Below are 23778 nucleotides of genomic sequence, written 5' to 3' on the forward strand. Positions count from 1 at the left end.
TATATTATTGTCCCGTTCACTTCTCTTGACCTGCACTGGAGCTCGTACCTTAAGAATTTCACTGTACTCCGCAATTACATCTGTGACCCTGTGCATCTGACTAATAAATTCTCTGAACTAAACTATGTCAGGGTGCCATTTTGTTTGGCCTGGGATAAATTTAAGAAATGTATTTTATTTGCCCATTCCTCCTGACAGAGCTGGTGTAACTGAGTCAGGTTTGTAGGCCTCCTTGCTCGCACACGCTTTTTCAGTTCTGCCCACATATTTTCTATAGGATTGAGGTCAGGGCTTTGTGATGGCCACTCCAATACCTTGACTTTATTGTCCTTAATCCATTTTGCCACAACTTTGGAAGTATGCTTGGGGTCATTGTCCATTTGGAAGACCCATTTGCGACCAAGCTTTAAATTCCTGACTGGTGTCTTGAGATGTTGCTTCAATATATCCACATCATTTTCCTTCCTTATGATGCTATCTATTTTGTGAAGTGCACCAGTCCCTCCTGCAGCAAAGCACCCCACATAACATGATGCGGCACCCCCGTGCTTCACAGTTGCAATGGTTTTCTTCGGCTTGCAAGCGTCCCCCTTTTTCCTCCAAACATAATAATGGTCATTATGGCCAAACAGTTCTATTTTTGTTTCATCAGACCAGAGGACACTTCTCCAAAATGTACAATCTTTGTCCCCATGTACAGTTGCAAACCGTAGTGTCTTTTTTATGACGGTTTTTGAGCAGTGGCTTCTTCCTTGCTGAGCGGCCTTTCAGGTTATGTCAATATAGGATTCGTTTTACTGTGGATATAGATACTTTTGTACCTGTTTCTTCCAGCATCTTCACAAGGTCCTTTACTGCTGTTCTGGGATTGATTTGCACTTTTCGCACTAATATACCAATATACCCATCTGTAACACGGGCCCCAAAAACAATTCCCACCCCCAAAGATCTTCCTGTGGCCAAAGTGTTGAATACAAAGTGTTGACAGTGGTGAGTAAGAACTTTAAACATGAATTCAGTCATAAAAACAGCAGCTCTTTGCTGTATTCGTTGACAGCATCTCTCTAGAGTTGGTTTTAAACGTTTTGAAATCTCACAAGATCAACTTTGCTGTAGCTTTTTTTACGCTTGCTATGTTACTGCAGAGAAATCTGAGCATTCCGATTTGCCAGCGTAGGCCTATATTCCACTTGATTTGCTTTCCGGGACCGGCGGGAAGGTGGGTTTGTACCTTCAGAATGGGAACAATTCACCTACTTCGCGACCAGGGCAGCTGGAATGGGTGCACCTACCACCAACAGCACGAGATGAATAAAATAAAAAATAGGAACGCAAGGCTTTATAGTTGTTGTTTTTTACAGAAATGTGCAGTTGATGACCACTGGCCTAGATTGAAAATTGCATTATTACAATATTTTTTTCACTGGCCCAAGCTGCCCACTGACGGGGATGATTGACTGGCCCCGGGGGGGTTTCCCAAATGTTGAGTCCTGACACACACCGACAGGGGCATTCCTGGGCCGTATTTGCCTCTTCAGAAAGTTGGTTTATTTTGGGTAATTACATTTTACTGCTTAAATAAATCATGATGGTAAAAATTTTAAATAAGGTTATTGTGAACCATAAATGCAAATGTTTTGGTCGCAGTATCGAACCCCTGATAGGCTTGGAAGGACTTTCAGCATATTGCTTATACCTATCAAATCCTTTCTGGTAATAGCTAAGGATGGTTTGGGCCAGACTTATGCCCAAGCTTTTCTGATAGAATGTCACCATTGTTTAGGGGCATCATTTATTTTTGCTCAATTTGCTGTTTGTTCCATTGATCCAGATTAGGAAGGGATAATACCTCAAATGAAGGTATTATCCACCAGCAGCTGGGGTTGGCAAGGTGAGACTTGGATGCCTTTGTCATTGGGTAATAGATAAGCTGCCGGTTGGTTGGCTCCATGCAACAACGGTGAGGTTGGAGGAGTGCCTCCACAAAGGGGAGAAAGAGGGCTGATGAAGCCTGGTGAAGCCAACCCTGTAGCCTACCCTCCTCGCTGTCTCTCTCTCCCTGAGCATCTGTCTCTCTCTCTCTCAATTTCTGTCTCTCTCTCTCCCTGAGCATCTGTCTGAGGATTCCTCTCCACCCTGTAGCCTACCCTTGTCTCTCTCCCTGAGCATCTGTCTCGCTCTCTTTCTCGATCTCATTCTCTCTCTCTCGATCTCATTCTCTTTTTCTTTCTTTCTCTCACGCGCTCTCTCTCCCCCCCCGAGCATCTGTCTGAGGATTCAACTCGCCCTCTGCTATTTTGATACCACACCTTTTCCAAGGATGTAATCAACGCTGAATGTAATGAGAGACCATGCATATTCTTCTCTCCCCGCCCCTCTCCACTAGCTACAGTGGGATCCTCCTGAAAGACCAATGATTACAATGGCTCCTGACCGACTCCCCATCCGCAGTACCATTCTACGTATAAGCCCTGCTGCTGCTGCAGAAAAGAAATCCACCACGTTTTAGAAAACCTGTCACGAACCCAACCTCATTAGCAACTAATTTGCATTCCATATGCATGAATTAAAATGAAGTAGAAATGTAATTGCTTCTTTTGTTATGACAGAATGAAATATGTCTCTCTCTGAAAGGTTGAGGTTCCCTTCAGAGTAGTTTTCTCCCCATTGTCTTTATGATGTTAAAAAAAGTAAACAAGACACTCTCACTCACTCCCATAGAAGTGTCTTCCGTCATTTCTGCAGTACGTGGAAGCTACTGTATTTAATACCCCCGCACGGCAGTACGCTCCAGCAGTACGCTCCAGCAGTACGCTCCAGCAGTACGCTCCAGCAGCCTTAATCATTTTGATGTAAAGTGTTATTATTGGTGAAGAGGTAATGTTATCCTGATGTGAAGTTTGGTATTAGCTTGGAGATTACGTGATGAGGTAGCCAGAGTTCATGTACTGTTTTAGCGAGCGTTATGCAATCTCATTACCCCACGAGAATATTTATAAAATGGTGCATTTACTTGAAGAAAAATATTATAATAATAAAACTTGTATGCGTTGAGGGACCTTGAGCGTTTTATACATTATATTGGTTATTTAACATTTTGACCTTAAAGGGTCAGCTCATGACCCCGCACAAAAACAAGTCATGTCGATTTCCATCGAGATCACCTTGAGATAATGTAATTGGAAAGGGCCCGCTTTGGCTCTTTCCTGAGTTTCAGAACAATCCAGCACGACCCTTTCCTCAAATTGATCTTATCTCTTATCTGCAGTGGAGGAAAGGACACAGAATATGGTGACAGAACCTTCTCCTTTTTCTCAACGCTCACTACTGCTGCTGCAGTCTATTTCTGAGCTCCTCCTGCTTCAGTTGCTAGTGGTTCTGCTGTCCTATCATGCATCATTCCATTTTAATGAACACAAGCGTTGTGGATTTCCACAGCGGGCGTCAACAGAAATTGTCTTGTCCAGGGCTTAAAGTCTCCAGTCTGCAGAAGGCTCAGTTCCAATACCTTATCAAAAATGTACATATCTGTGTTTCTCCTTGGTCCGCGCACGGTTTAGTTGGTCCCAAGGCAGAAAGGGGGAGAGTTGTGTGATGTTATGGCAGCAGATGCCGGTGTGTGTGTGTGTGTGTGTGAGGACAAATGCATTGTGTTAGCAGCTTAGCAGTAAACACATAATAACTTGATTAATTACTACATCTGTAAGTACGTAAATAACAAAAACAGATTTGGCCGTTGTGTATCTTTCTCGGTCCAACATTTTCTAGATTTACCCGTGTCCTTCCAACAGAGTGCTCTCTCGCTCTCGCTCGCTCGTAAGTCTTATCTACTCCTGTTTCCAGTGGAATTTCGTCAAATTCATGGCCAGACTTGAGATGTGTAAAGGGAGCTTATGGACTGTAGTGGAGCGTGAAGACTGTGTGACGGTGTTAGAGGAACTCATCTTTGTCTTCTGACCTCTCACTCCTATGCCCTGAAACTAGTTGTATGTACCAGCGTTTCCTCTACCATTTTATATAGGCAGGTACGGCCGCCCACTTAGCTCTGTTGGTCCCCTAGCTGGCAGAGTTTGGCCACTTGGTTGAAAGTTGTCATGTCAAAGCATGCCTGGATGTTGCTTTGGGGATGCCCTGCCTTGAAAATAATAATGCGGGAAACAAACGAGAGTTGGCCCTCACCCCAGTGACTTGCTTCAGTTGCTTGCTGTGACACTTATGGAGATCCCTCTTCCACTCGTTACTGTATTTTGTCAGTCATGGTTGGCCAGCTTTTCAGCGATCAGAATGTGAGAGTTGTCAGCTGTATCTGTAAATCTATACTCTCCCACTGTTAGCCAAGGCCTTAAAGGGATACTTCAGGATTTTGGCATTGAGGCCCCTTGTCTACTTCCCCAGAGATTAACTCATGGATGTCATTTGTATGTCTCTGCCTGCAGTTTGAAAGAGGTTGTTAACTAGCGTTAGCGTAATTGCTAACTATTGCTAGCAGATACCATAGACTTTCAGTCATTGCACTTCAGTCATTGCACTAGTTAGCAATGACTGGCGAGCCAACGCTAGTTAGCATTGGCTCGCGAAACTACCTCTAACTTTCTTCATACTGGACGCAGAGACATAAAAATGCCCAAATCCCGAAGTATCCCTTTAAAAGATAAGTACAGCCTCAACTTGAAAGAAGTGGAGTCTGCTAATTCTGCAGATGGGGCTGCAGGTCCCCTCAGGTCTGTGTGGAAAGGTAAGAGTGTGCTACACATCTCTGTTTATAAGGGCAGTATATTTGAGGTATTACTCAGTCTTTCATCACCAATGTTCACTTAGTCAGTCATGGGGTCGTGTGTGTGTGCGCGCGTTACGAGAACAGCGTCGCCTGCCAGATGGAGTTCCATCCCCAGATGTGAATACGTTAAGTCCCCCCAAAATAAAGAGTGTCTCAGTTCTCTCCTGTCAATGACACAGCATCAAGCTAATTAGTATCAGAACCCTCAGGGTGGCTTTTCCAAAAATCCTGAGGTATTCGACAAGTATCAATGGAAAAACATTGAAGAGCTTTGCGCTCTCTCTCTCTCTCTCTCTCTCTCTCTCTCTCTCTCTCTCTCTCTCTCTCTGTATCTCTGTCTCCCTCTCTTTATCTTTCACTCCATTTCATACTTCATTTGCTGCATTCTCTCATTACTTCATCACGTTTTTTGGCCTCTTCATTGTGGTTTGTAATGTATTTTTCATGTTTATTTCAAGGTTTGTCTTCTTGCTGTTTTGTGGAACGTTGTTGCCACTTGAGTCACGGTCTAAAGTGGAATTCACTGAACTGAACTAAAATAAGTATGGGAGGGAGGGGAGAGGAAGAGGGGGGAGCGGGAGGGAGGGGAGCGGAAGAGGGGGGAGCAGGAGAGGAAAAGGGAGGGGAAGAGGGAGAGAGCGGGGAAAGGAGTTGAATCCTCAGATAGACAGAGCTAGCCTCTGAATTTCTAAAGTAGTGATTTGCTGCAGAAAATGTGCTCTAGGTCAGCGAAGCCTAGAGATTCATATAATTAAATACTTTGAACAGCCACACAATAGCAATATGTCTTTACTCTTTACTGTTTCTGGTGGCCTGGAACTCAGCACCACACGCTGAGCAGTTTTTACACTGACTTTCTCCACATTGTAATTTTGAAGGGCCAGTTTGACTAATACGCTGTGACAGACTGGGCCAAACATGTCCTGCTGCTGCATCCTGGGCTGGCCGACTGAGAAGTGCATGAGCTTGACGCCCTTTCTTTTCTCTCTCGCTCTTTCTCTTCCTGGCTCAATCTTTCTATCTGTCTCTCTCTGTCACTCTCTCTTTCTCTCTCTCTCTCTCTCACCCCTCCTCCCTTCTCTCCCCTCCACAGTGCCTTCGGCTGTCCCTACTCTGACATCAACATGAAGAAGGAGGTCGTGCTGCCCGACCGTCTGGGCGGCGAGAAGCAGATCACCTTTGTCCCTGTGCACTTTGTCCAGAAGACCAAGAGGCTGTGCACCGCCGATGACCAGGAGGAAGCCACGCCACCCCAGGATGTTCCCATGGAGACCAGGTGAGGGCGTGTGATGTCATTGTGATGACGCATCAAGGTGGCCAGCTGGCCCTGTTTGAAATGGGTTAAAATTCTTCCTTCCATCCTCACTAATGAAAGCTTTCACCCATCCTGACATGTCAGATATAAGTGACGAGTGGAGGAGGAAGGGATGCATTTTCAGTCTTTAAACACTGTCGGTGTCGCCACCCAACTGAGATTTCTAATTGAAACTGCCTACAGCCTTGGAAGGAGGGGAGACTTGGCTAAATGCAAACCAATGTAATTTAACCATTGTTTCAGATTCCACTGAGGGGACCTGATACTGTTCTAATCTAGCAAAGGAGCAGCTGTCATTACATTTTTAAGGCTTTATCTAAAAGGCATAAGAGAGGACCGCACGCCACTCTCTGCATATTCCAAGGTTAGACTGTTTCCGTCAAACGATGGAGTCGGAGACGAGGCAGATCACGTGTTGTTGACTTCTCTGTCAAATACGTTTTTATGGGCGGTGAGTTGCATTTTCCCACCATGTCCACAGCAGATACATAAGTGTTTAGAATCAGAAGCGTTTGGTCAAACGCCGACTCAGCACCGCTGATCGGCTTAGTTTACACGCTGCTCAGAGGGATTTTCTGCAATTGCATTGGGTCTGCTCCATCCGTCTAGGCCTGGTTGGGCCGTGGATGGCTAGCCTGCCAGAGTTTACAGTAGGAAGCTTTTCAAGTCTAATAGCCTAACGGGAGCCGAGCCGTGATGAGCGGTTTTAATATAAAACAAACTCGATTATCAACTCCGAGGTGTCTTTAATGTGTCGGATGTAATGTCAGATTAAAATGTCATTTGTCGGGATGTTTAGAGAAGCTAATTAAAGTAATGCTGTGTTTGTGATACGATTTGGAACGGTGTCAAGTTGTGGTACCTGCCAAAGACTGTAAGAGTAGGCTGTGCTAGTGGTTACTCGTGAGGATGTTACGTTCAAGGTCAGCATTTCTTTTAGTGATTATCGATCGCTTACAGTACGTGAAAATGTTTCCTTAAAGAAAATAATGTATCTTTGATCTGGGCATATAGTACAAAAGCAAGACCATTGGTACTCCTGCATGCACCTCTCTGTACAGACTACGGAGGCATCTAGCTGTTGGGTGTGTCTAGACACTATTCTTACAGCATCTGATACAGTTTTGTGTTATTATTCCACTGTAGTACTGACAAAAACATTTGTTCATGCTATTGCAACACTGCAACGTGTGGTTGTATGCAATTGAGCATACCTATACCTTGTCTTTGGCAGAGAACGTCCTCACCTGAACTTCATGCCCCCTGTTAAACACACATGTTGATCTTAAATAATTCAAATCAACTATATGTAGACGTCCCACATCTCCTCTAAGGCTATTTCCAGTCCCTATTGATTTTCTGACCGCCTGCCCGTCTGTGTAGCTGTCTTTCTAATGTTCATCCTCCTATTCTCTCTCCATCATTCTCTCACTATCTCTCTCCCCCTGCCCACTCACCCTCTCGATCTCTCTCTCCCTTTTATCCTCTCTCTCCCCCTGCCCACTCACCCTCTCGATCTCTCTCTCCCTTTTATACTCTCTCTCCCCCTGCCCACTCACCCTCTGTCTCTCCCTTCCTCGCACTCTTTCTTTTTCTCAAATGTTTATCCTCCCCTCCCTCTCTCTCTCTCTCAGGGCAATGCTGTCGGGGTACGAGGGGGCTGCTCGTCTCAGAGGTCGCCCCCCAGCCAACCCCATGGTGAAGAGAGAGCCCAGGGAGGAAGCAGCCATGGCTCAGGGACAGAAACTGCTTTCTCTGGGGAAGAGAGGCCGGCTACCCAGCAGGTAGACTATACACTACACCTCAGGCCATAAGGCCTTTTTTGTGTAACCTTTATTTAACTAGGCAAGTCAGTTAAGAACAAATTCTTATTTACAATGACGGCCTACACCTGCCAAACCCAGACGACGCTGGGCCAATTGTGCACCGCCCTATGGGACTCCCAGTCACAGCCGGTTGTGATACAGCCTGGATTTGAACCAGGGTGTCTGTAGTGACGCCTCTAGCACTGAGATGCAGTGCCTTAGACCGCTGCGCCACTCGGGAGCCCTGTTAGACTACTGAGCCATCTGAGCTGTACTGAGCTGGCCTGATTATGCATCCATGATTATGCATCCATGCTGCGAACGACAACGTGAAAGGAATATTACAAGTCAGCACTGTATGGTTCGGGTCATCACAATATGTGCAAATGGTATTGCTATATCTCCATACTCTCAGCAGGTCGAAGGCGTGATTCCCTCCGATCTCCCTACCGTGCCGGGATAATATAAGGTAGGGTGGTTATGCAAATCTGTGGCTACCGTTTCACCACTCTGTATCTTCGGATAAGACCGGTTACTCTGGGGAACCATAGTAGTTGTTGACCACGTTGTTAGGATATGTATGACAGGTGATGGATTTTTGAGTGAGAGGAGGTCATTACTGAGCTGAATTTCTTGAAATTAAATCAATATTATTTTATTTTTGTTTGAAAATATGAGGTCTGGGCATTTTTACTGTACATCTTTCAAATGGCAGCCATTTTGAATTGTACTTTTGTGCGTCGGTGTCTCCTCCCAGTCCAATTTCCTCCTCTGTCAATATTATATGAAAGCGTTAGCCATCTCATCTTATAGCACCACCTGCATCATCTTATAGCACCACCTGCATCTCCTCTCTCTGAGTCAGTGTGGGACTGCTCTGCGTCTCCGTCACATCGGTCTCTGTACTCTCTAGCAGGGCCTTTGTAGACAGCCGCCTGCGCTGACACCCAGCTTTTAGCGAGGCTCCCTGGGGCTCTTGTCGGTGGGGTTGACAGGGTGTTGATGCAGGGGCACTGATCCAGAACTGGCCCTGGGCTGCACTGGCTCCACTCGGCTCAGTCTGTCTCTGTGGTTGGACTGTGGTCAGAGCACTTCGATGCTGTGCAGATCCCAGAGACACGAGTAGGGCTGGGGAGGCCAGGGACCTCACCATACGATACTTCCCATGATACTTAGGTGCCGATATGATTCTCACAATTCTGTATGTATCCAACATATTGCACACTATATGTCTGCTGCAGAGAGATTTTTTTTTTTGATCAGTCAGGGATATAAAAGTGCTGAAAACATGTTGGCTCACTATATAAAAAGACGATGAAGAACAAGATATAAGATGAACAATACCGGTGCAGGTACAGCCGACTAGCACTAGCTAACGCTACCTTGCAAAAAAAAATCATATATTTTTTTTTACAAATCGATAGTTTGAGCCAAAGTATCAATTTTATAATATCGTCCAAAATAAAATTGCGACGTGTAACTTTATCGATTTAATTTTTTTCTTTCTTCCCCTCCGTCACTAAATATGAGGCATCTGTTTATACATGCACACACACACGTGCATACACACTCAAACACTCACACGTAATGCTGGATTGATTCAATTAAACCTCCAATCTCCCTAAGCCCACAAAACCTATTTTAAATTAGAACAGATCCCTACTGTATCTGCAGTATTGATTCAAGTCAAACCAAATATTACCTCAAGACATTTCTAGCCAAAGTCAAATCAATCGTAAATTCATAAAAGAAATAGCTACACATCCCTACAGATTGTGTTTTCACCCCTATCCCCACCCCGGCCACTATGATTTACCCTCTCCTGTCAGCAGACTGATGTGGTATGGGAGAGACATCCCCGCCTCGTCCAAAGCTCATGTAAACGCAAATGCTCTGTCATTACGGAGCCCTACTGTTGCAGATGTTACCTGAGAGAGCAGGAGGGAGGGAGGGCACAACAATAATATATAGAGCAAACAGATTATAGAACCCTGCATCCTAGTGAGATTGATATTTAATGGTTTTCCCCTCATACAGCCCGCACTAGCCAGGTTCTCCTGGTGTTAGGGCTAGGGCTAGACAGGTTCTCCTGGTGTTAGGGCTAGACAGGTTCTCCTGGTGTTAGGGTTAGGGCTAGACAGGTTCTCCTGGTGTTAGGGCTAGACAGGGTCTCCTGGTGTTAGGGCTAGACAGGTTCTCCTGGTGTTAGGGCTAGACAGGGTCTCCTGGTGTTAGGGTTAGACAGGGTCTCCTGGTGTTAGGGCTAGACAGGGTCTCCTGGTGTTAGGGCTAGACAGGGTCTCCTGGTGTTAGGACTAGACAGGGTCTCCTGGTGTTAGGGTTAGACAGGGTCTCCTGGTGTTAGGGCTAGACAGGGTCTCCTGGTGTTAGGGCTAGACAGGGTCTCCTGGTGTTAGGGCTAGACAGGGTCTCCTGGTGTTAGGGCTAGACAGGGTCTCCTGTTGTTAGGGCTAGGGCTAGACAGGTTCTCCTGTTGTTAGGGCTAGGGCTAGACAGGTTCTCCTGGTGTTAGGTCTAGGGCTAGACAGGTTCTCCTGGTGTTAGGTCTAGGGCTAGACAGGTTCTCCTGTTGTTAGGGCTAGACAGGTTCTCCTGTTGTTAGGGCTAGGGCTAGACAGGTTCTCCTGTTGTTAGGGCTAGACAGGTTCTCCTGTTGTTAGGTCTAGGGCTAGACAGGTTCTCCTGTTGTTAGGTCTAGGGCTAGACAGGTTCTCCTGTTGTTAGGTCTAGGGCTAGACAGGTTCTCCTGTTGTTAGGTCTAGGGCTAGACAGGTTCTCCTGGTGTTAGGTCTAGGGCTAGACAGGTTCTCCTGTTGTTAGGTCTAGGGCTAGACAGGTTCTCCTGTTGTTAGGTCTAGGGCTAGACAGGTTCTCCTGTTGTTAGGTCTAGGGCTAGACAGGTTCTCCTGGTGTTAGGTCTAGGGCTAGACTGGTTCTCCTGTTGTTAGGTCTAGGGCTAGACAGGTTCTCCTGTTGTTAGGTCTAGGGCTAGACAGGTTCTCCTGTTGTTAGGGCTAGACAGGTTCTCCTGTTGTTAGGTCTAGGGCTAGACAGGTTCTCCTGTTGTTAGGTCTAGGGCTAGACTGGTTCTCCTGGTGTTAGGGCTAGACAGGGTCTCCTGGTGTTAGGGCTAGACAGGTTCTCCTGGTGTTAGGGTTAGACAGGGTCTCCTGGTGTTAGGGCTAGACAGGGTCTCCTGGTGTTAGGGCTAGACAGGGTCTCCTGGTGTTAGGGCTAGACAGGGTCTCCTGGTGTTAGGGCTAGACAGGTTCTCCTGGTGTTAGGGCTAGACAGGGTCTCCTGGTGTTAGGGCTAGACAGGGTCTCCTGGTGTTAGGGTTAGACTGGTTCTCCTGGTGTTAGGGCTAGACAGGGTCTCCTGGTGTTAGGGCTAGACAGGGTCTCCTGGTGTTAGGGCTAGACTGGGTCTCCTGGTGTTAGGGCTAGACTGGTTCTCCTGGTGTTAGGGCTAGACTGGTTCTCCTGTTGGGGTTAGGGCTAGACTGGTTCTCCTGTTGGGGTTAGGGCTAGACTGGTTCTCCTGTTGGGGTTAGGGCTAGACTGGTTCTCCTGTTGGGGTTAGGGCTAGACTGGTTCTCCTGTTGGGGTTAGGGCTAGACTGGTTCTCCTGTTGGTGTTAGGGCTAGACAGGGTCTCCTGGTGTTAGGGCTAGACAGGGTCTCCTGGTGTTAGGGCTAGACAGGGTCTCCTGGTGTTAGGGCTAGACAGGGTCTCCTGGTGTTAGGGCTAGACAGGTTCTCCTGGTGTTAGGGCTAGACAGGTTCTCCTGGTGTTAGGGCTAGACAGGGTCTCCTGGTGTTAGGGCTAGACAGGGTCTCCTGGTGTTAGGGCTAGACAGGGTCTCCTGGTGTTAGGGCTAGACAGGGTCTCCTGGTGTTAGGGCTAGACAGGGTCTCCTGGTGTTAGGGTTAGACTGGTTCTCCTGGTGTTAGGGCTAGACAGGTTCTCCTGTTGTTAGGTCTAGGGCTAGACTGGTTCTCCTGGTGTTAGGGCTAGACAGGGTCTCCTGGTGTTAGGGCTAGACAGGGTCTCCTGGTGTTAGGGCTAGACAGGGTCTCCTGTTAGGTCTAGGGCTAGACTGGGTCTCCTGGTGTTAGGGCTAGACAGGGTCTCCTGGTGTTAGGGATAGACAGGGTCTCCTGGTGTTAGGGCTAGACTGGTTCTCCTGTTGTTAGGTCTAGGACTAGACAGGGTCTCCTGGTGTTAGGGTTAGACAGGGTCTCCTGGTGTTAGGGCTAGACAGGGTCTCCTGGTGTTAGGGCTAGACAGGGTCTCCTGGTGTTAGGGATAGACAGGGTCTCCTGGTGTTAGGGCTAGACAGGGTCTCCTGGTGTTAGGGTTAGACAGGGTCTCCTGGTGTTAGGGTTAGACAGGGTCTCCTGGTGTTAGGGCTAGACAGGGTCTCCTGGTGTTAGGGTTAGACAGGGTCTCCTGGTGTTAGGGTTAGGGCTAGACAGGGTCTCCTGGTGTTAGGGCTAGACAGGTTCTCCTGGTGTTAGGGTTAGGGCTAGACAGGTTCTCCTGGTGTTAGGGTTAGACAGGTTCTCCTGGTGTTAGGGCTAGACAGGTTCTCCTGGTGTTAGGGCTAGACAGGTTCTCCTGGTGTTAGGGCTAGACAGGTTCTCCTGGTTTTAGGGCTAGACAGGGTCTCCTGGTGTTAGGGCTAGACAGGTTCTCCTGGTGTTAGGGCTAGACAGGTTCTCCTGGTGTTAGGGCTAGACAGGTTCTCCTGGTGTTAGGGCTAGACAGGTTCTCCTGGTGTTAGGGCTAGACAGGTTCTCCTGGTGTTAGGGCTAGACAGGTTCTCCTGGTGTTAGGGCTAGACAGGTTCTCCTGGTGTTAGGGCTAGACAGGTTCTCCTGGTGTTAGGGCTAGACAGGTTCTCCTGTTAGGGCTAGACTGGTTCTCCTGGTGTTAGGGTTAGACAGGTTCTCCTGGTGTTAGGGTTAGACAGGTTCTCCTGGTGTTAGGGCTAGACAGGTTCTCCTGTTGTTAGGGCTAGACAGGGTCTCCTGGTGTTAGGGCTAGACAGGGTCTCCTGGTGTTAGGGCTAGACAGGTTCTCCTGTTGTTAGGGCTAGGGCTAGACAGGTTCTCCTGGTGTTAGGTCTAGGGCTAGACAGGTTCTCCTGTTGTTAGGTCTAGGGCTAGACAGGTTCTCCTGTTGTTAGGTCTAGGGCTAGACAGGTTCTCCTGTTGTTAGGGCTAGACAGGTTCTCCTGTTGTTAGGTCTAGGGCTAGACAGGTTCTCCTGTTGTTAGGTCTAGGGCTAGACTGGTTCTCCTGGTGTTAGGGCTAGACAGGGTCTCCTGGTGTTAGGGCTAGACAGGGTCTCCTGGTGTTAGGGCTAGACAGGGTCTCCTGGTGTTAGGGTTAGACAGGGTCTCCTGGTGTTAGGGCTAGACTGGGTCTCCTGGTGTTAGGGCTAGACTGGTTCTCCTGTTGGGGTTAGGGCTAGACTGGTTCTCCTGTTGGGGTTAGGGCTAGACTGGTTCTCCTGTTGGGGTTAGGGCTAGACTGGTTCTCCTGTTGGGGTTAGGGCTAGACTGGTTCTCCTGTTGGTGTTAGGGTTAGACTGGTTCTCCTGTTGGTGTTAGGGTTAGACTGGTTCTCCTGTTGTTAGGTCTAGGGCTAGACAGGTTCTCCTGTTGTTAGGTCTAGGGCTAGACAGGTTCTCCTGTTGTTAGGTCTAGGGCTAGACAGGTTCTCCTGTTGTTAGGTCTAGGGCTAGACAGGTTCTCCTGTTGTTAGGTCTAGGGCTAGACTGGTTCTCCTGGTGTTAGGGCTAGACAGGGTCTCCTGGTGTTAGGGCTAGACAGGGTCTCCTGGTGTTAGGGCTAGACAGGGTCTCCTGGTGTTAGGGCTAGACAGGGTCTCCTGGTGTTAGGGCTAGACAGGTTCTCCTGGTGTTAGGGCTAGACAGGGTCTCCTGGTGTTAGGGCTAGACAGGGTCTCCTGGTGTTAGGGCTAGACAGGGTCTCCTGGTGTTAGGGCTAGACAGGGTCTCCTGGTGTTAGGGCTAGACAGGGTCTCCTGGTGTTAGGGCTAGACAGGGTCTCCTGGTGTTAGGGCTAGACAGGGTCTCCTGGTGTTAGGGCTAGACTGGGTCTCCTGGTGTTAGGGCTAGACTGGTTCTCCTGGTGTTAGGGCTAGACTGGTTCTCCTGTTGGGGTTAGGGCTAGACTGGTTCTCCTGTTGGGGTTAGGGCTAGACTGGTTCTCCTGTTGGGGTTAGGGCTAGACTGGTTCTCCTGTTGGTGTTAGGGTTAGACAGGGTCTCCTGGTGTTAGGGCTAGACAGGTTCTCCTGGTGTTAGGGCTAGACAGGGTCTCCTGGTGTTAGGGCTAGACAGGTTCTCCTGGTGTTAGGGCTAGACAGGGTCTCCTGGTGTTAGGGCTAGACAGGGTCTCCTGGTGTTAGGGCTAGACAGGGTCTCCTGGTGTTAGGGTTAGGGCTAGACAGGGTCTCCTGGTGTTAGGGTTAGGGCTAGACAGGGTCTCCTGGTGTTAGGGTTAGGGCTAGACAGGTTCTCCTGGTGTTAGGGCTAGACAGGTTCTCCTGGTGTTAGGGTTAGGGCTAGACAGGTTCTCCTGGTGTTAGGGTTAGACAGGTTCTCCTGGTGTTAGGGCTAGACAGGTTCTCCTGGTGTTAGGGCTAGACAGGTTCTCCTGGTGTTAGGGCTAGACAGGGTCTCCTGGTGTTAGGGTTAGACAGGTTCTCCTGTTAGGGCTAGACTGGTTCTCCTGGTGTTAGGGTTAGACAGGTTCTCCTGTTAGGGTTAGACAGGTTCTCCTGGTGTTAGGGCTAGACAGGTTCTCCTGTTGTTAGGGCTAGGGCTAGACAGGTTCTCCTGTTGTTAGGTCTAGGGCTAGACAGGTTCTCCTGTTGTTAGGTCTAGGGCTAGACAGGTTCTCCTGTTGTTAGGTCTAGGGCTAGACAGGTTCTCCTGTTGTTAGGGCTAGACAGGTTCTCCTGTTGTTAGGGCTAGACAGGTTCTCCTGGTGTTAGGTCTAGGGCTAGACAGGTTCTCCTGTTGTTAGGTCTAGGGCTAGACAGGTTCTCCTGTTGTTAGGTCTAGGGCTAGACAGGTTCTCCTGGTGTTAGGGCTAGACAGGCTCTCCTGTTGTTAGGGCTAGACAGGTTCTCCTGTTGTTAGGGCTAGACAGGTTCTCCTGTTGTTAGGTCTAGGGCTAGACAGGTTCTCCTGTTAGGTCTAGGGCTAGACTGGGTCTCCTGGTGTTAGGGCTAGACAGGGTCTCCTGGTGTTAGGGCTAGACAGGGTCTCCTGGTGTTAGGGCTAGACAGGGTCTCCTGGTGTTAGGGCTAGACAGGGTCTCCTGGTGTTAGGGCTAGACAGGGTCTCCTGGTGTTAGGGCTAGACAGGTTCTCCTGGTGTTAGGGCTAGACAGGGTCTCCTGGTGTTAGGACTAGACAGGGTCTCCTGGTGTTAGGGCTAGACAGGGTCTCCTGGTGTTAGGGTTAGACAGGGTCTCCTGGTGTTAGGGCTAGACAGGGTCTCCTGGTGTTAGGGCTAGACAGGGTCTCCTGGTGTTAGGGCTAGACTGGGTCTCCTGGTGTTAGGGCTAGACTGGTTCTCCTGGTGTTAGGGCTAGACTGGTTCTCCTGTTGGGGTTAGGGCTAGACTGGTTCTCCTGTTGGGGTTAGGGCTAGACTGGTTCTCCTGTTGGGGTTAGGGCTAGACTGGTTCTCCTGTTGGGGTTAGGGCTAGACTGGTTCTCCTGTTGGGGTTAGGGCTAGACTGGTTCTCCTGTTGGTGTTAGGGTTAGACTGGTTCTCCTGTTGTTAGGTCTAGGGCTAGACAGGTTCTCCTGTTGTTAGGGCTAGGGTTAGACTGGTTCTCCTGTTGTTAGGTCTAGGGCTAGACAGGTTCTCCTGTTGTTAGGGCTAGACAGGTTCTCCTGTTGTTAGGGCTAGACAGGTTCTCCTGTTGTTAGGGCTAGACAGGGTCTCCTGTTGTTAGGGCTAGACAGGTTCTCCTGTTGTTAGGGCTAGACAGGTTCTCCTGTTGTTAGGTCTAGGGCTAGACAGGTTCTCCTGTTGTTAGGTCTAGGGCTAGACAGGTTCTCCTGTTGTTAGGGCTAGACAGGTTCTCCTGTTGTTAGGGCTAGACAGGTTCTCCTGTTGTTAGGTCTAGGGCTAGACAGGTTCTCCTGTTGTTAGGGCTAGGGCTAGACAGGTTCTCCTGTTGTTAGGTCTAGGGCTAGACAGGTTCTCCTGTTGTTAGGTCTAGGGCTAGACAGGTTCTCCTGGTGTTAGGGCTAGACTGGTTCTCCTGGTGTTAGGGCTAGACTGGTTCTCCTGGTGTTAGGGCTAGACAGGGTCTCCTGGTGTTAGGGCTAGACAGGGTCTCCTGGTGTTAGGGCTAGACAGGGTCTCCTGGTGTTAGGGCTAGACTGGGTCTCCTGGTGTTAGGGCTAGACTGGTTCTCCTGGTGTTAGGGCTAGACTGGTTCTCCTGTTGGGGTTAGGGCTAGACTGGTTCTCCTGTTGGGGTTAGGGCTAGACTGGTTCTCCTGTTGGGGTTAGGGCTAGACTGGTTCTCCTGTTGGTGTTAGGGATAGACAGGGTCTCCTGGTGTTAGGGTTAGACAGGGTCTCCTGGTGTTAGGGCTAGACAGGTTCTCCTGGTGTTAGGGCTAGACAGGTTCTCCTGGTGTTAGGGCTAGACAGGTTCTCCTGGTGTTAGGGCTAGACAGGGTCTCCTGGTGTTAGGGCTAGACAGGGTCTCCTGGTGTTAGGGCTAGACAGGGTCTCCTGGTGTTAGGACTAGACTGGGTCTCCTGGTGTTAGGGCTAGACTGGTTCTCCTGTTGGTGTTAGGGTTAGACAGGGTCTCCTGGTGTTAGGGCTAGACAGGGTCTCCTGGTGTTAGGGTTAGACAGGGTCTCCTGGTGTTAGGGCTAGACAGGGTCTCCTGGTGTTAGGGCTAGACTGGGTCTCCTGGTGTTAGGGCTAGACAGGGTCTCCTGGTGTTAGGGCTAGACAGGGTCTCCTGGTGTTAGGGTTAGACAGGTTCTCCTGTTAGGGCTAGACTGGTTCTCCTGGTGTTAGGGCTAGACAGGTTCTCCTGGTGTTAGGGTTAGACAGGTTCTCCTGTTGTTAGGGCTAGACAGGTTCTCCTGTTGTTAGGTCTAGGGCTAGACAGGTTCTCCTGTTGTTAGGTCTAGGGCTAGACAGGTTCTCCTGTTGTTAGGTCTAGGGCTAGACAGGTTCTCCTGTTGTTAGGGCTAGACAGGTTCTCCTGTTGTTAGGTCTAGGGCTAGACAGGTTCTCCTGTTGTTAGGTCTAGGGCTAGACAGGTTCTCCTGTTGTTAGGTCTAGGGCTAGACAGGTTCTCCTGTTGTTAGGGCTAGACAGGTTCTCCTGTTGTTAGGTCTAGGGCTAGACAGGTTCTCCTGGTGTTAGGTCTAGGGCTAGACAGGTTCTCCTGTTGTTAGGGCTAGGGCTAGACAGGTTATCCTGTTGTTAGGTCTAGGGCTAGACAGGTTCTCCTGTTGTTAGGTCTAGGGCTAGACAGGTTCTCCTGTTGTTAGGGCTAGACAGGTTCTCCTGTTGTTAGGGCTAGACAGGTTCTCCTGGTGTTAGGTCTAGGGCTAGACAGGTTCTCCTGTTGTTAGGGCTAGGGCTAGACAGGTTATCCTGTTGTTAGGTCTAGGGCTAGACAGGTTCTCCTGTTGTTAGGTCTAGGGCTAGACTGGTTCTCCTGTTGTTAGGTCTAGGGCTAGACAGGTTCTCCTGTTAGGTCTAGGGCTAGACTGGGTCTCCTGGTGTTAGGGCTAGACTGGTTCTCCTGGTGTTAGGGCTAGACAGGGTCTCCTGGTGTTAGGGCTAGACAGGGTCTCCTGGTGTTAGGGCTAGACAGGGTCTCCTGGTGTTAGGGTTAGACAGGGTCTCCTGGTGTTAGGGCTAGACAGGGTCTCCTGGTGTTAGGGCTAGACAGGGTCTCCTGGTGTTAGGGCTAGACTGGTTCTCCTGTTGGGGTTAGGGCTAGACTGGTTCTCCTGTTGGGGTTAGGGCTAGACTGGTTCTCCTGTTGGGGTTAGGGCTAGACTGGTTCTCCTGTTGGTGTTAGGGTTAGACAGGTTCTCCTGGTGTTAGGGCTAGACAGGGTCTCCTGGTGTTAGGGTTAGACTGGTTCTCCTGGTGTTAGGGCTAGACAGGGTCTCCTGGTGTTAGGGCTAGACAGGGTCTCCTGGTGTTAGGGCTAGACAGGGTCTCCTGGTGTTAGGGCTAGACAGGGTCTCCTGGTGTTAGGGCTAGACAGGGTCTCCTGGTGTTAGGGCTAGACAGGTTCTCCTGGTGTTAGGACTAGACAGGGTCTCCTGGTGTTAGGGCTAGACAGGGTCTCCTGGTGTTAGGACTAGACAGGGTCTCCTGGTGTTAGGGCTAGACAGGGTCTCCTGGTGTTAGGGCTAGACAGGGTCTCCTGGTGTTAGGGCTAGACAGGGTCTCCTGGTGTTAGGGCTAGACAGGGTCTCCTGGTGTTAGGGCTAGACAGGGTCTCCTGGTGTTAGGGCTAGACTGGTTCTCCTGGTGTTAGGGCTAGACAGGGTCTCCTGGTGTTAGGGTTAGACAGGGTCTCCTGGTGTTAGGGCTAGACAGGGTCTCCTGGTGTTAGGGCTAGACAGGTTCTCCTGGTGTTAGGGTTAGACAGGGTCTCCTGGTGTTAGGGCTAGACAGGTTCTCCTGGTGTTAGGGCTAGACAGGGTCTCCTGGTGTTAGGGCTAGGGCTAGACTGGTTCTCCTGGTGTTAGGGCTAGACAGGTTCTCCTGGTGTTAGGGTTAGACAGGTTCTCCTGTTAGGGCTAGACTGGTTCTCCTGGTGTTAGGGCTAGACTGGTTCTCCTGGTGTTAGGGTTAGACAGGTTCTCCTGTTAGGGCTAGACTGGTTCTCCTGGTGTTAGGGCTAGACAGGTTCTCCTGTTAGGGCTAGACAGGTTCTCCTGGTGTTAGGGTTAGGGCTAGACAGGTTCTCCTGGTGTTAGGGCTAGACAGGTTCTCCTGGTGTTAGGGTTAGACAGGTTCTCCTGGTGTTAGGGCTAGACAGGTTCTCCTGGTGTTAGGGCTAGACTGGTTCTCCTGGTGTTAGGGCTAGACAGGTTCTCCTGTTAGGGTTAGACTGGTTCTCCTGGTGTTAGGGTTAGACAGGTTCTCCTGGTGTTAGGGCTAGACTGGTTCTCCTGGTGTTAGGGTTAGACAGGGTCTCCTGGTGTTAGGGTTAGACTGGTTCTCCTGTTGTTAGGGCTAGACTGGTTCTCCTGGTGTTAGGGTTAGACTGGTTCTCCTGGTGTTAGGGCTAGACTGGTTCTCCTGGTGTTAGGGCTAGACTGGTTCTCCTGGTGTTAGGGTTAGACAGGTTCTCCTGTTGGGGTTAGACTGGTTCTCCTGGTGTTAGGGTTAGACAGGTTCTCCTGGTGTTAGGGCTAGACTGGTTCTCCTGTGTTAGGGCTAGACTGGTTCTCCTGGTGTTAGGGCTAGACTGGTTCTCCTGGTGTTCGGAGGAGGAACTGATGGTTAACCCTTTGTGAAAGATTACCAAATGCCTTGAAGATTATGCAGGTTTCCTGTTAAATAAAAAAGAGCGGTGCCTAAGCCTAAAATTAGGAACAGTTACCTGACAACAATTGTGGCTGATCCGGCTGTATTTTACAGAAATGCATTGGAGTTTGTTATGTAAGACATCTGTATCAATATTTCCTGATCTGGCATCCATCCCTCCCTCGTGATGCAGTAAAAATAAAATCCCAGTATGCCTTTATTCTGCAACAATGCAGCAGTGATATTTTCGCTCCTCTCTCTCTTATTCTGACCATAATCTGTTTGAGAAAAAGGCATAGAAATTACTACTTTTTTTTATGCACAGCTTCACTTTCTATAGGATTCATGGATCGTTCCACGGAATGAGTGCCTTTTACGTCCCTTTTAACATGTTAAGTAGAAATGTGCACAAATGTAATTTTAAAAGCCTGTTATTTTAAATTAAGTGGCCTTTTAATATAGACCACATGGAGAATTCAATAAATCAGATTCATTTAGCATTTTGACGTGTCCCTCTGTGTACCCTCTGTGATTTCTAGGAAGATTTTTACCCACTTCAGCTCCAAAACGTCTCCAAGTTTTCACCATCATTGTAAAGCCCAAGTTATGTTGTTTCTTTGACAGAGTCATTTCTGAAGATGATTCTGTATTTAATGTGATGAGTGATTCATTTATGTCTGTGCCTCATTTTAAGGTCAAAACTTTTACGTGAACTGAACTCTTGTTTTAATGTGGTCTAACTAGTCCTTTAAAAAAAAAAAATTCTAAAAGAAACATTGAAAATGTAATAGTCAACCCATAGTGTAAAAGTATTTTTCTGGTGTTTTGTAACCCTAACCCATAGATAGACAGGCTAGAAATGTTTTAGCAATTAAAATTTTTTTATGAAGCTCGCATTCAATTGCCCCTCCCTGTTGCACACAACAAGCTTCCATTCGCCCGGTCACAACAGGATTTATGGCTGATTCATGATTTCATCTTAAACTCTGTTAGGGTCAGCCCCATTTGCTCTTATTTGGCACTTAATGGGCACTTACTATAGTCTTTTTATTTAACATCTTGATGGGATTTTCTACTTTTTTTGAACATATGCTATTTATGACAGAGTGTACAAATTAGGTGAAATCAAATGTTTTTTTGTTGTTGTTTTTTTTACCAAGTTACACTTCTCAAAAGGTACAGACTTGGTAGAACCACCCTCATTCACCCGTTTGTTTACATTTAAAAAAGGAATATATAATGAATCCTTGATTAGTTTCCTGGGCCGTCCTACCCCCTTGCCCTCTTTTCGTCTCATTAATCGTTCAATGTTTGTCGACTCAACTTTAAATTGGGGAGAAGAGACTCCTCGAGAGTTTTAAGTAATGAACTTGATGCTCTTTGAGCTGATTTGCGTATTATGAAACATCAACAAACTATTCCTCTGGGATGGTGTTGGCTCAACTTGGCTGATCCTCAAGGTTATTTCAGTCTCTGGCCAGTCTTGGAAATACTGACATTTCTTCCATGGGAACTGCCTTCAGTGCCTCGATTTCAGGCTCAATTCAAAAGCACAGCTGCTACTGTACATGATGTATTTACTGTACCTGTCAAAAGTTTGGACACAACTACTCATTCAAGGGTTTTTCTTTATTTTTACTATTTTCTACATTCTAGAATAATACTGAAGACATCAAAACTATGAAATAACACATATGGAATCATGTAGTAACCAGAAAAGTGTTTACCTTGATGACGGCCTTGATGACGGCTTTGCACACTCTTGGCATTCTCTCAACCAGCCTCATGAGGAATGCTTTTCGAACATTCTTGAAGGAGTTCCCACATATGCTGAGCACTTGTTGGCTGCTTTTCCTTCACTTTGCCGTCCAACTCATCCCAAACCGTCTCAATTGGGTTGAAGTCTGGTGATTGTGGAAGCCAGGTCATCTGATGCAGCACTCCATCACTCTCCTTGGTCAAATAGCCCTTACATAGCCTGGAGGTATGTTTTGGGTCATTGTCCTGTTGAAAACTTATGATAGTCCCACTAAGCGCAAACCAGATGGGATGGTGTGTCGCTGCAGAATGCTGTGGTAGCCATACTGGTTAAGTGTTTCCTTGAATTCTAAATAAATCACTGACGGTGTCACCAGCAAAGCAACCCCACACCATCACACCTCCTCCTCCATGCTTCACGGTGGGAACCACACATGCGGAGATCATCCGTTCACCTGCCCTGCATCTCACAAAGACACGGCGGTTGGAATCAAAAATCTCAAATTTGGACTCATCAGATGAAAGGACAGATATCCACCGGTCTAATGTCCATTGCCCTGTGCTTATTGGCCCAAGCAAGTCTCTTCTTATTGGTGTCCTTTTAGTAGTGGTTTCTTTGCAGCAATTTGACCATGAAGTCCTGATTCACACAGTCTACTCTGAACAGTTGATGTTGAGCTGTGTCTGTTACTTGAACTCTGTGAAGCATTTATTTGGGCTGCAATTTCTGAGGCTGGTAACTCTAGTGATCTTATCCTCTGCAGCAGAGGTAACTCTGGGTCTTCTTTCCTGTGGCGGTCCTCAAGAGAGCCAGTTTCATCATAGTGCTTGATGGTTTTTGTGACTGCACTTGAAGTAACGTTCGAAGTTCTGTGAAATTTTCTGTGTTGACTGACCTTCATTTCTTAAAGTAATGATGGACTGTTGTTTCTCTTTGCTTATTTGAGCTGTTCTTGCCATAATATGGACTAGGTCTTTTACCACATAGAGCTGTCTTCTGTATACCACCCTACCTTGTCACAACACAACTGATTGGCTCAAACGGATTAAGAAGGAAAAAAAATCCACAAATTAACTTTTAACAAGGCACACCTGTTGATTGAAATGCATTCCAGTTGACTCCTTCATGAAGCTGGTTGAGAGAATGCCAAGAGTGTGCAAAGCTGTCATCAATGCAAAGGGTGGCTACTTTGAAGAATCTCAAATATAAAATATATTTTGATTTGTTTAACACTTTTCTGGTTACTACATGATTCCATGTTATTTTTCATAATGTTCATGTCTTCACTATTATTCTACAATTGTAGAAAAAACCTTGAATGAGTAGGTGTGTCCAAACCTTTTACTGGTACTGTATATAGTGTTGTAGTCTGAAGTAGTCTTGTCTCATACCTGTACTGCAGGGGTCACCAATCATTCCTCAGTCAAGATCAGTTTGAGTCCAAAAGCAAGCCGAATCAAGTGCACCTAGCGCCAACAGTGCTAAATAAGTAAGCAAGGCTTTATCGTTGTATTTTTTTAAATAGAAATTATGGAGATAGAATGCGTTCGACCGGTTTGGTGACCACTGCTGTACTGTATGTGCTTTAGCCAACTCTTCTTTCAGAGCATTTCATGTCATACTGCACACTGACTACAAAACATTTGTACGGGATATTTTGAAAGTCAGGCCATTCTCAAAGAATATAACACAAAGTATATGGCCTTTCTGCACTAGCCTGACTCCCCAAGCCATATCGCTCTGGCCAAACGCCACAGCCACTTGCGTTTTTTATTTATTTTCCACAATGAGTCTGGATTTTCTTTCCTCCCCAATGTCTTGTAGAATGCGAACACATTCTGACTGGTCCCACAAACCGATGGGTTGGGCCAGAGCCGGCCTACACGAATCATGAATTAAGACATTGGCTTTGATACTCTGATTGGTTAGAGACGATCCAATCACAACGACCCTCATTTTGGCATTAGCACAAATGACTTCCAGGACAACAGATTTCAGACTAAATGTATGGAGCGATCGATATTGCAGCGGAATTAAATTCAGGATGAGTCGTCATGCAATTTCTGCACATTAATTGGCCAACTCAAAATGTTATTTCTTACTGTGGGAATTTAAGGTTATGCCGCTCTAAAATCTTTTGGGATTAAGTAACCAATTCAAAAGGTTAAATATTTTCACTATCTCACTTTATTATTGAAGACGTAAGTCCCACACTAGAAGTACAATACTGTAGTCTGAAGGTCTGAATTAAAATGGTTTCAGTGGTTCTCAGTAGTTTGCGCTGCATATTTTTACCATTCCAACAATTCTTGTTCACATCATTTCTGAAAATTATCTACTCTCAAACAGCAGGGTTTAACATTTCCTTTTCTGTGTGAGATGACATTTGCAGTAGATTTGATTGGGGATTCAGGTGTGGTCTCTGTCTGCTTCTAGATCTGTCAATATCCTCTTGTAGAAGTAACGTCATCCAGGAAGAATGGCAGAGGCTCAGTATAATCTCCTTTAAATCACTGTCTGACAGAAG

At 47.5% G+C, this 23778-nt stretch overlaps 1 protein-coding gene across 8 annotated transcripts in view; it reads left to right on the forward strand.

Annotated features, from left to right (window-relative positions):
- The window catches only part of LOC106579653 (lethal(3)malignant brain tumor-like protein 4), a 127041-nt gene that overhangs the window by 52215 nt on the left and 51048 nt on the right, over window positions 1-23778 (forward strand). For all 8 annotated transcript variants that reach the window (XM_014159770.2, XM_014159775.2, XM_014159773.2 and 5 more), the window contains exons 15-16: window positions 5871-6053; window positions 7727-7876. In XM_014159770.2, coding sequence (XP_014015245.2) covers window positions 5871-6053; window positions 7727-7876 — 333 coding nt within the window. The remainder of the gene's footprint in view (window positions 1-5870; window positions 6054-7726; window positions 7877-23778) is intronic.

The sequence above is a fragment of the Salmo salar genome, chromosome ssa19 (genome assembly GCF_905237065.1).
Source record: "Salmo salar chromosome ssa19, Ssal_v3.1, whole genome shotgun sequence".
NCBI classification, from domain to species: Eukaryota; Metazoa; Chordata; class Actinopteri; order Salmoniformes; family Salmonidae; genus Salmo; species Salmo salar.